The following is an 11,339-nucleotide window of genomic DNA, read 5'->3' on the forward strand; positions in this document are numbered from 1 at the left end:
TGGGTCTGGCCCTGGACCTGAGCCAGGCCTGAGTCATGCTGCTTGCCACTCGCTGCTCACTCCCTCCTCCAGGCTCTTCGCCAGCCACTCACCTCCGCATTGCGGACAGTCAAGGGAGGCCCTCCCTGGTGCTGGCTGCTGCTGGTGGCCTTAGGCAGGCGAGAGAAGAGGGGCCAGGTGCTGCCCGTCCTGCCCCCACCGTGCTGGGGCCTCCCTCCGCCTCCACTGAGTCAGCCTAGGTTAATTATAACTCTGACCTAAGTGCCCTGTGACGCCACGCCCCGGCGGCCCTGCCCAGAGACCCAGCAACCAGGTAGGGTAGAGGCCTAGAGAGGAGACTTTCTGTGTGTGTGTGTGGGGGGGTCAGCCTGTGGGTGGGGAGGGGCCGCCTGGGGGAGGAGCCTCAGGCCCCTCCCCTGCAGGTGTAAGTCCCTGTTGGCCTGATAGGCCCTCAGGTTGTCTGGATGAGTGAAGGGAGAGGGCGGGGAAGCCAGCTGGAGCAGATAAGGTACTTGAGGCAAAGCGGAAAAAGGGAACAAAGCAGGTGCCCATGGAGACAAACAATGCCAGGCTTGCCCTGGAATTGCTGCTGCCTTCTCCTCCCTTCTGTCCCCCAGGTCCATGTCTCAGCTATGCTCCCTGTGGACGTGCCCCTATCCCACCTGGGCCCCTCAGTGCTGCTGCTGCTGCAGCTACTGCTCCCCCCGGCATCTGCCTTCTTCCCCAACATTTGGAGTCTCCTGGCTGCCCCCGGCTCCATCACCCACCAGGACCTGACTGAAGAGGCAGCTCTCAACGTCACCCTGCAGCTCTTCCTGGAGCAGCCGCCACCAGGTCGGCCCCCCCTTCTTCTTGAGGACTTCCTGGTGAGCCTCCCTGGGTCCCGTCAAATCCCAGCCGGATTCCCCCATTCCCAGGGACCTCTACTCCTTAAGGGCCCTGCCTGCTGAGAGAAGGGACCTCCCTCTCCCCTCTCCCTGCATCCCCTCCTCTCCTCCCAGTAGCAACAATACCCAGGAGTCCTGGGCTTAAAACCCAGGAGTCCCACTTCCTCTAGGGCCCAGCACCCTCAAATCCTTCCATACCCAGCCTGAGTGCCAGTGCTGAAGAAACGTGGGCAGTGGTCCTATTCAAGGGGCTTCCCTGGAACCCCTATCCCCTACCACTCTCCCAGGGCCGCACCCTCCTGGCCGATGACCTCTTTGCTGCCTACTTTGGACCTGGGTCTCCCTCTCGGCGGTTCCGAGCAGCGTTAGGTGAGGTGTCTCGAGCCAATGCCGCCCAGGACTTCCTGCCAACTTCCAGGAATGACCCTGACCTGCATTTTGATGACGAGCGGCTAGGCCAGGGACGCACACGCCTGGTGGGGGCTCTACGGGAGACGCTGGTGGCAGCCAGGGCCCTTGACCACACCCTGGCCCGCCAGCGCCTTGGGGCTGCGCTTCATGCCTTGCAGGTGAGAACAGGGCTGGGGTAATGGTCAGAGGGGTCTTTGCTTCCAGTCTTCCCTACTCCCCAATGGTGCCCTCTTAGTCAAGCCTACCCTACTCAAGAAGGGCCTGGGTGCTGCTTGCCAATGTCCTGGGGCGATTCCCTAGTCCCCACCTCCAAACTGGCAGCACATCCCCTGGCAACAGCCAGGAGCCATTGCAGATGGGGACAAGTGAGTGAGAGGACAGTGCTCAGGTTGAGGTGGGCCATGCAGGCCACTGAAAGGCCTTTGGTTGGACGCAGTGAGATAGGAAGAAACACTGGGAGACTCCCACGTCAGTGAAGCTCTATCCTGGGCAAGGGAGAGAGCAGGGGAGGGGACTTGGGGCGTCTGAAGGAGTGGTAGGGTAGAAGGCTTTCAGGGTGGGCAACTGGAAGGAGTGGGGAGTTAGGGCTGGAGATGGTGTGACCAGACTAGCACTTTGTTCCCCTTCTCTTCCTTTCCCTTGGGACCAGGATTTCTACAGTCACAGCAACTGGGTGGAAATGGGGAGGCAGCAGCCACATCCTCAACTCCTCTGGCCAAGGCAGGAGCTCCAGAGCCTGGCACAAGGTGCGGCCATGACCCCGGGAGTGAGGGGGGAGCCCACGGAGTCACCTCCTCTCAGCCCATCCAGCCACTGTGTCATATCCTAAGGTCACATAGGCTGTGACATCACTTCATTTCTGGAACCACCTGTGAGGTCCCTCAGTTCAACCAAAGGCCACTTCCCCAAGGTCACACGGGGAAGGACAGAGCCAGCACCAGGTCTACGCCTCAGGGAGTTCTCTGTCATCCATGTGGCTTCCTCCCCTCACTGGATCACATGGGGCTTTCTCACTGTCCCTTCATCCTTCCAACTGAACTATGACCTGGAAGGTACCTCCTGCCTATTACAAGTTCACTTCACAAGCTCACAGAGGGCACGCTCCCTTTAGGATTGGTCCCCACACTTCTGGGTTTTCTAGCCCAGTCCCAGTCTCAAATGTTGAGTCTCATTGCTGGCCCATGAAGTCCAGGTTTTAGTTCAGAAAGCCTAGAAGGGTAGCTTTGAGGGGTACCTATGGGCTTCCACCTTGTTCCAGTTGGGAGGAAGAGTTGAAGAAGTTTGGGTGGACAGGGATAAAGGTCAGGGGCAACAGAATCCTGAGTACCAGACCCCTGCCCTCTCTTCCCAGTGGACGATCCTACCTGCTCCGACTGTGAGGAGTTGAGCTGCCCTGGGAATTTGCTGGGCTTCACGCTCCTCACCTCTGGCTACTTTGGAACTCATCCTTCCAAACCTCCAGGTACCAGACTGGAAAGCCTCCAGAAGGAGAGAAAGTCACTTCCTAGGGATCTCAGTTCTGTAGGCCCTTCCTTGTCCTGTTTCCTGTGGCATCACTTCCTGAAAGGAGAGGAGGTTGGGAAGGAGGTGGGCGGATGAAGGCCCATTGACGTGGCCATGATTGTTGGGGTTGGGGAGCAGCTTCTTACTCAGTTGATAAAACTTCTCCATTGCCTGAAGGCAGCTTTTGGGGACTGATTGGAGGGACTAGGGGATTCACCTTGTGCTGTGATGATTGCCTATTCCAGATTAACTCCAGATTTGCCCTCTACAAAATTTTCTGCTGATCCTTTGCTGAGAAATGAGAGGATCAGGCCAGGTCAGGAAGGGTCTCATTTTCTTAGGAGGCAATGGGCTTTTTACCTCCACCCTCCAGATTCCTTTCCCCAACCCAGGGAAATGTAGCCACGGGGGCCATTTTGACCAGAGCAGCTCCCAGCCACCACGAGGAGGCATCAACAAGGATAGCACATCCCCAGGCTTCTCCCCCCACCACATGCTGCACCTCCAGGCTGCAAAACTGGCCCTCCTGGCCTCCATCCAGGCCTTCAGCCTCCTGCGAAGCCGCCTGGGAGACAGGGGTTTCTCCAGGTGAGTGGCCTCCTGGAGATGGACTCCTTAATAGGTAGGTGCTCCAGAGCTAAGAAACGAGGGGCTGGGGACAAATGTGCAGACCCTTCACTGTATCTCTGGCCTGCTTCCCAGGCTGCTGGACATCACCCCAGCCTCTAGCCTGAGCTTTGTCCTGGATACCACGGGTAGCATGGGTGAGGAGATCAACGCTGCCAAAATCCAGGCTCGCCACATTGTGGAGCAGCGGCTGGGAAGCCCCATGGAGCCCAGCCACTACATCCTGGTGCCTTTCCATGACCCAGGTAACTGTGGTATGGCTGGGGTAGTGGACAGAAGTCCAGGGCGAGGGGTAAATGCCACTGGTAGGAAAGTGCCCTCATGACTTCACTTCTGTAGTAAAATGGAGGCACTTTCTGTAGTCCTGGCTGAGCCTGTACTGGTACCTGTGTGCATACAGGAAACAATGGGCCACTTCTTCCGCTATTTCCAAAATGACAGCACTTTCCATGTGAGTTTAGTCATGATACATGCTTAGACAGGTGGCCTCTGCTTTCTTAGGCTTCCATTCTAGTAAGTCATTTTCAATTCTCTCCATTTCCTGTAGACAGAGGTTGGGATGAAGATGGGGGTGCTGGCGGGTCCAGGCCTTTGTGAAATGTTTGAGTCAGCTAGTTACATCATATTCCTTTCCCTGCTGAACTGGAAGTCAAATCACTTGACCTGAGTCGACTGTGTGTCTCGCTGTGTGTCCTTAGGCTGATTGTTTAACCTCTCTTTTCTCAATTTCATCATCCATAAAATGTATCAGTACTTGCCTTATCCTGCCTAACTCCCATAGTTGAAATGATCATCAAATAAAATTTGGACTGAGAATCCCCTAAGGGCAGAGTTTGAGCCTGATTTGCATGTATAAATCTCATAGTAGCTGACATTCGGTAGAGGCTTATCACATATTAGATGAAGGTGTGAGTAAATTAATAAGTAAGAATTTAGCACCTACTGTGTGTCAAAGCACTGTTCTTAGATTTACAAAATCAATTCAGTCATCCCAATAACCCTGTCTGAGGTAAATACTATTATTTCTCTGGCTTTTCTGTGAAGAAACTGAGGCCCTGACACATTGTAAAATGATTATAAATCAATAAAAAGTTAAAAAAAAAAAAAGAAAGAAACTGAGGCCCTAGTTTTATTTTTTTCTTAATCAAACTATAATTGATTTACAATGTTTCAGGTGTACAGTGAAGTGATTCAGTTGTGTATATTCCATTATAGGTTATTACAAGATATTAAATATAGTTCCTTGTGCTATATAGTAGGTCCTTGTAGTTTATCTGTTTTATATGTAGTAGTGTGTAACTGTTAATCTCAAACTCCTAATTTATCCCTCCCTCCCCCTTTCCCCTTTGGTAACCATAAGGTTGTTTTCTATGTCTGTGAGTCTATTTCTGTTTTGTAAATAAGTTCATGTGTATCATTCTTTCAGATTCCACATATAAGTGATACATGACATTTGTCTTTCTCTGATTTACTTCACTTAGTATGATAATCTCTAGGTCCATCCATGTTGCTGCCCTAGTTGTTTTTTTATACTTATACATATACCCAAAAAGGCCCACTCAGGATCACAGGAAGTGCCACCATTTTGTGAGGAAATGAGGTCCACTTTCCCATCAGAGGTACCTAGCCCCTACCTTGTCCTACCCTGTGTGTATAAATATAACAGAATATTGTTATCTCAATATTTGTCCACCCAAGGAACACAGTGGACCTCTTGACTGGGGAGATGGCCCTGGGTGGGAGTGAGGGGAGATCTCTTCTCACTCATTTCAATCTCCTTTCTCCTTCCCCAGGGTTTGGTCCTGTCTTTACAACCAGTGACCCTGACAGTTTCTGGAAACAACTCAATGAGTTACATGCCTTGGGAGGTGGAGACGAGCCCGAGATGTGCCTGTCAGCTCTAGAGGTCTGCCCTCCCTACCCTGTCCCTTCTTCTCCCCTCCTTTCCAGGCCCCACCATCAAGGGAGCTAGAGCTTCCCTGGGACCCCACCCTCAGCTCATTTTCAGAGCCTAATCCCACTAGCTTCACTCCAGGTTCCAGGGCCCGATTGCCTTCTACTCTGCCCTCCCTTGCTCTACCCATTCCCCTACTGCCACCATTTTTTTTAACATCAATCTTTTACCTCCCTTCCAGCTGGCCTTGCTACACACACCTCCACTCTCAGACATCTTTGTCTTCACTGATGCCTCCCCCAAGGATGCCTTTCTCACCAACCAGGTGGAAGCCCTGACTCAGGAGCGGCGTTGCAGAGTGAGCATAGCTGGGGGGAGACTCAGTGTTAGCCACCCAGGGATGTGAGAAATCCTAGGACAACACTCTCATAATAAGGGTCACACCCACACTATGGTGGTTAAACTAGACTTGGCTTACGTGGGGAGAAGTGGACCATTAATATAACATTTCTCAATCCCTTTAACAGTACTAAAGAGTGGGAGACCCTACCATTAATGATACTGAATTTGTATTTGAACCTGCCCCCAGTAAACCAGTTGAAGAACTGGAGATCTGGTTGCCAACAATCCACTATGTGGATGACATATGGTGACAGTTACAGAGAGTGGCAACTTCTAACTGAAGGCCAGGCGTTGTGTCATTAGAAGACCCTGCTGTAGCAGCCAGAGGGTAGACAGAGAATTTATCACCAATCATCAGCTCTGTAGAAAGCTTGAGCACAGGAGACCTTTGTTTACAATGTTAGATGGCACATAGAAACCTCAAGTACTGGCCTCTCTTCTGGACACAGGTCACATTCCTGGTGACTGAAGACCCATCTAGGTTTCATGGCCGAGCTCGACGTGAGGTCTTGTCCCCTCTGCGTTTTGAGCCATATGAAGCAGTGGCCCTGGCCTCAGGAGGAGAAGTGATCTTCACCAAAGACCAGTATATTCGCGATGTGGCAGCCATTGTTGGGGACAGCATAGCTGATCTGGTAAGGGTAGGAGCCAGACAGATCAGTGCACTCAACTCAGGACTGAGGGGATGGGTGCACTGCATTTCTCTTTCTTGTAGGAGGAGAATGGCTCCCATTGCTGGCTTGCCATTCTAGGCAGAAGGGTGGGAAAGGAAGTTTCTCTCCCTCTGAGATCCATGGCTACAAACTTCTACACTACTGTATTAGTACTTCCGTCTCCCCCCTAGTCATGGCCTCTAGTGTTCCGTCCTCATGGCTACCCTAGAAGTCCTGCCATCTTTTAAGGGGGGGCAAGAAGTGGTTGCATCATCCTTAGTCCCTTTCCTCCAATTTTGTCATTGACCATAGCTTCAACCCTGGTCCTTCCTCCCTCAGTGGTATCCCTTCTCTATGTGTTATTTAGTTTGTCTCTACCTTTCTTTCTTCTTTGTTCCCCCCTCATCCCATGTCTTATCTTCTCCCCATTTTTCGGCCCTGCTCCCTCAAGGTGACCCTGCCCCTGGAGCCTTCTGTTGTTGTGCCTGAGAGGCCACTTGTGTTCAGTGTGGATGGGCGGCTCCAGAGGGTCACAGTCCGGATCCACGGGGAAGTCAGCAGTTTCTGGATCAGGAATCCTGCAGGTACTTCCACGTGTGTGTCTCAAGGCAGAGGGAAGAATGGAGGTTGGAGAATGAGAGGTAATGTACTAAGGGAATGGAATTCTCATGTGACAATCTCTTATCCCCAACACCCACTCAGGAGTCTCCCAGGGCCAGGAGGAAGGTGACGGGCCTCTAGGTCACACTCGCCGCTTTGGGCAGTTCTGGATGGTGACCATGAATGACCCCTTGCAGACAGGAACCTGGGAGATCCAGGTCACAGCCGAGGGCATCCCCCGGGTAAGAGTGCAAGGTAAGGAGGGAGATATTTCTGGGAAAAGAAAGGAAGACTGCCAAGCTCAGAGAGCAACATCAGTCACAGCCATCTCGGGAAGGTCTCTGACTGCCTTTGCCCTCCCTCAGCCCAGACCTCCCTGGACTTCCTCTTCCACTTTGGGATCCCCAAGGAGGACGGACCCCACCCTGGCCTCTACCCCCTGACTCAACCAGTTGCAGGTACATTTACCCCCATCCCCAACTTGTTTACATATATATAAACTTTAGTGAATTACAATAAACATTTAATAAGGTCCACCAAATGTAAGTGTTCAGGTGGGTGGATTCTATATAATACACCCATGTAACCATCACTCAGTTCAAGCTGTAGAATATTTCGCATCCCAGAACTCACTCCGGGCCCTCCCCATCCATACTCCCCAGAACCAACCCCTATTCAAAGCTGCTCATCCTTTTCTCCTTGTCTCCAAATCTCATGCAGATCACTGTTCTCTCCCCCCCATCCCTGTCCCAGGTCTCCAGACCCAACTGCTGGTCGAAGTGACAGGGCTGGGCTCCAGAGGACACCCTGGAGATCCTCTGCCACATTTCTCCCATGTTGTCCTTCGAGGAGTCCCGCAGGGTGCTGAGCTGGGCCGGGTGCCTTTGGAGCCCGTGGGACCCCGGGAGCGAGGTCTCTTTGCTGCCTCTCTACCGCCCACACTTATGTCCACTACGGGACCCTTTTCTCTGGAGATTATTGGCCAGGATGGAGCGGGGCAGGGCCTACACCGGGCAGCCCCCCAGCCCTGTGCTGTAGTTCCTGTCCTTCTGGAGGTGAGAAGCCAGTGGAAGGTGTGGCCAGGTCTGGAAAGAATAGGACCTGCCCCTCCCCTGACTGGCCCTCCTCTACAGCTCAGCGGTCCCCCAGGTTTCCTGGCGCCGGGAACCAAGGCCCTGCTCAGCCTCCACATTGCCAGTTTCTCAGGCCCTCGGGATCTTGATCTTAGGACATCTGTCAACCCCAGCTTCACTCTCACCTCCAACCTCTCCAGGTGAAGCCCCTGAATCCTCCTGCTCCCTTTGGGACTCATCTTTCTATCCCCAGGTTTCAGGCTCTGGTATACCTCATTAAGCCTTGCCTCCTGCCCTTTCAGATTGGTGCTCCTCTCCCTGCCTGTGCTTGGCTCTCAGCTATTTGGAGCCTGGGGCTTCAGCCTGATATCAGTCCATGTCACTACTCTCCAGGGTTAGCCTAGAACAGAATGAGTCTGCCTGGGGGCGCCTGTGGCTGGAGGTCCCAGACTCAGCTGCCCCGGACTCTGTGGTGATGGTGACTGTGACTGCAACAGATCGAGAAGCCAGCACAGTGCCCCCAACCCATGCCTTCCTCCGGCTCCTGGTGCTGGCCCCGGCCCCACAGGTGAGGTGCCCCCACTTTCCACTGCAGAATAGGCAGGGCAAGAGGACGGTGGTACAGCCACCCTGACAGTTTCTCCTTCTCCCCAGAACCAGCTCCCTGCTCCTGTCTACTCCACTGACCCTGTCCTCACCACAACCAGCCCTACCCTTCATCCTTCTACTTCGGTGACTCGGGGCAGAGCTGGGGGAGGGCTAGTGGGCAACCCGTGGTGGGGCACAGTTGGAGGGGCGCTGATCCTGCTAGGCCTGGCCTCCTGCTGACACAACAGCCCCTCGAGGGATGGGTCTCCAGCGGTATTTGCTATCTTGCCCCATTGGTGAGAAGGCAACATGGTCCTCAGGACCCTACTCTCCCAGGTAGGATGGCGGTTTTCCTTCTCATGCACTTATCCCTTCTCTTTCTTAGTGGAGGGCAATGGATTCTCTCATAATGCACTTTCCCTAACCCTTGTGGGAACCAAACCAAAGACTCATTTTTGGAGAAAGCTGCTTTCTATTCCTCTGTAGCATCTTTATCCCACTACTTATTCATGCTCTCTCAGGCTCAGGTAGAGGGGAAGATAATGTGGGGGCAGAGATTAAGATTTGGAGTGTGAGGAAGGTACTCCACTTCCTACCAAAAAGTATTATTTATAAAATTGTTTTTATTGAAATTCTAGAGATGCTTCTATTTTATTTTTGTATTTAAAGTTGAAGGACAGTTTCAATAAACATGTCTTCTCCCCAGAGGGATTTCAGAGAAAGATTATGCAAATCATTTAGGGAAGAGGGAGAGTGTAAGACACCAAAAAGGTGAGATGGAAGTTTTCAGGAGAGAAGAAACTATATACCAAAATGTTTGGACTTCATTTGACCCACTACTTGGAGCCATTTAGCTGTTGAGTCAAAAAAGGGAATAAGGAGGCTGGGGGTTCTGACCTAGCCTCCTCAGCACAACTGAGGGGAACCAGAGGAGACCTTAAACATGGGTAGGGCCCACCCGTCCCTCGGGGTAGCCCGACTGAGCCATTTCCCCCTTTGGCTGAATGACTCCTTTCTGCTGTCTTGTCAACTCCTGGAGAAGAGGAGAGAGACAGTTTGGGTGTTTGTGCTCCCCCCTCCCACTGAGGCCCAGGGCTTCCACCCTCCCCCAACTTCTCTACAGCTTACCTGCTGCTGCCACAAGTTCTGTTTCCTTGGCCTTCCCTTCCAGTCTTGGGTGGCGCAGGAACTATCTTTGTTCAAGGGATGTGGAGAGAACTGAGGGGTGGGGGGGATTCACTGTTTTGTTAGACCAGAACTGACCCCAAGGCTGCTTCCCATGACCCCACTTCCCAAAAGTCTAAACTAAAAACAATAAACTCACCTTCCCCTGAATTAGATTCTGCAAACAGATGTTCACCTTTTGAATCTGGGCTAACTGGGGGCTGCCAGGCTCTGAGTGTGAATCTGTTAGAAAATTCTAAAGGAAGAGTTAGAGACAGACAACGTGGTGAAAACTTGAGCTCATATGCCATTCCTCCCCTCCGTCTGGATCCCCTCCTCCCAATTCCCCACCAGGCAGGGGGGCAATTCTAATACTCTCCACTCCATCTCTTTAACAGTCCAGTTCCTCCATCCTCCTCAAATAGCACAGCACCCCTTCTCTTCTTTATGGATCTTCCCTGTCCATCCCTGACTCATTGGAACAATCCAGGCCACTCCTCCATCTCCATGCAGTGATCCAAATCATGTCCCTCTGAATGGAATGCAGATCAGCCTCCTCTAGGCCCAACAATGAACACCAACTGAACACTTGGTGGCATCCTGTCATTGCAATGTTACTTCCAATTCATGATCCCTGCCCATTAACTCTTGCCCTTCCAGGACGGTGTCAGGCTGTGTCCATGTGTCCCTGCAAGCCCTGCCCCGCACACGGTAGATCAGCCTCATACCTCACCAAGGGCCCCCAGACGCAGCTGCTGTTGCTGGGCTTCCCTCAGGCGGCCCTCATACCAGGCCTGGCTATGCTCCAGCAGCTCCAGCCCCTGCCACAGGGCATCCTGTTCCCTCTCCAGAGCCTGCATCCTCTGCAGCTGGAAAAAGCAAGGAGCAGAGGCTAACTCACTCCACAGCAGGGCTCTGGGCCATGCTGGGCCCTTCCTCTTAACCCCTGATTGGGTTCACTATCTGGTCACTGAGTATGAGCCCAGATTGGTCACTGAGGACCTGAAGGACAAGGGAAAGGAGGGATAGACTTAAAAGTCCTCAAAATCAAGTGGAAATGGAGGAGACTGATCTAGGGAGAGGGGCTTCCCCTGATACTCACCCAGAGGAAGAAGCTCCGGGCCCCTGGGTCTTGGTGGCTTGTCTCCAGTGGCAGCAGCAGAACCGTGTAGGGGGCCTGCACCAGGGGCAGCCCACTGCGACCCCGGCTCCCCATGGTTCTGAGGTGGGAAGAGTGGAGCCACGCCCACTGCTGCACAGGGCTGGTCCCTCCCATTCCCCTAGCCTTGCACCCGTCCTACCTAGTCTTTCAGCCTCTCAGAGCCCTTCCTGCTGTGTCTGCCTGAGGTTGAGGTGTTCCTACTTTAAGGAGAAAGACCATCTCCCGTGGGCTCCTGTCTTCCCTCTCGTCTGTTTTTGTAAGGTCTGTTGAAGTGGCTGGTCCTCATGGAGTCCTTCTGTGTAGAACTCAAGGGTCTCCCTCCAGCAGTGATACTGTATTTTTAATGAGGCAGGGCAGGTCCCTCTGTGGACTGCT

The 11,339-nt window shown here is 52.9% G+C and overlaps 2 protein-coding genes across 6 annotated transcripts; one reads left to right on the forward strand and one right to left on the reverse strand.

Annotated features, from left to right (window-relative positions):
• The first annotated feature begins 76 nt into the window (after window positions 1-76).
• VWA7 (von Willebrand factor A domain containing 7) lies at window positions 77-9,338 on the forward strand. Of its 2 annotated transcripts, XM_006215341.4 has the most exons (17): window positions 77-313; window positions 618-866; window positions 1,175-1,456; window positions 1,948-2,044; window positions 2,650-2,760; window positions 3,194-3,389; window positions 3,504-3,673; window positions 5,222-5,334; window positions 5,564-5,680; window positions 6,174-6,359; window positions 6,829-6,961; window positions 7,080-7,232; window positions 7,343-7,435; window positions 7,731-8,032; window positions 8,111-8,250; window positions 8,444-8,618; window positions 8,705-9,338. In XM_006215341.4, the coding sequence occupies exons 2-17, from the start codon at window positions 633-635 to the stop codon at window positions 8,876-8,878; spliced, it is 2,676 nt and encodes an 891-aa protein (XP_006215403.1). In that variant the 5' UTR covers window positions 77-313; window positions 618-632; the 3' UTR covers window positions 8,879-9,338. The 2 variants fall into 2 exon arrangements, with proteins under 2 accessions (XP_006215403.1, XP_015104264.2); XM_015248778.3 differs by lacking the exon at window positions 77-313 and having other exon boundaries at window positions 375-866.
• SAPCD1 (suppressor APC domain containing 1) lies at window positions 6,932-11,260 on the reverse strand. 4 transcript variants are annotated; one of them, XM_072945344.1, is made up of 5 exons: window positions 10,905-11,260; window positions 10,531-10,671; window positions 9,963-10,058; window positions 9,767-9,856; window positions 6,932-6,979 (listed from the first exon to the last, which is right to left on the reverse strand). In XM_072945344.1, the coding sequence occupies exons 1-5, from the start codon at window positions 11,076-11,078 to the stop codon at window positions 6,947-6,949; spliced, it is 534 nt and encodes a 177-aa protein (XP_072801445.1). In that variant the 5' UTR covers window positions 11,079-11,260; the 3' UTR covers window positions 6,932-6,946. The 4 variants fall into 4 exon arrangements, with proteins under 4 accessions (XP_072801445.1, XP_072801444.1, XP_072801442.1 ...); XM_072945343.1 differs by lacking the exon at window positions 6,932-6,979 and having other exon boundaries at window positions 9,145-9,856; window positions 10,905-11,022; window positions 11,104-11,260; XM_072945342.1 differs by lacking the exon at window positions 6,932-6,979 and adding an exon at window positions 9,173-9,671.
• Between the last annotated feature and the right edge of the window lie 79 nt (window positions 11,261-11,339).

The sequence above is a fragment of the Vicugna pacos genome, chromosome 20, assembly GCF_048564905.1.
Source record: "Vicugna pacos chromosome 20, VicPac4, whole genome shotgun sequence".
Lineage (NCBI taxonomy): Eukaryota > Metazoa > Chordata > Mammalia > Artiodactyla > Camelidae > Vicugna > Vicugna pacos.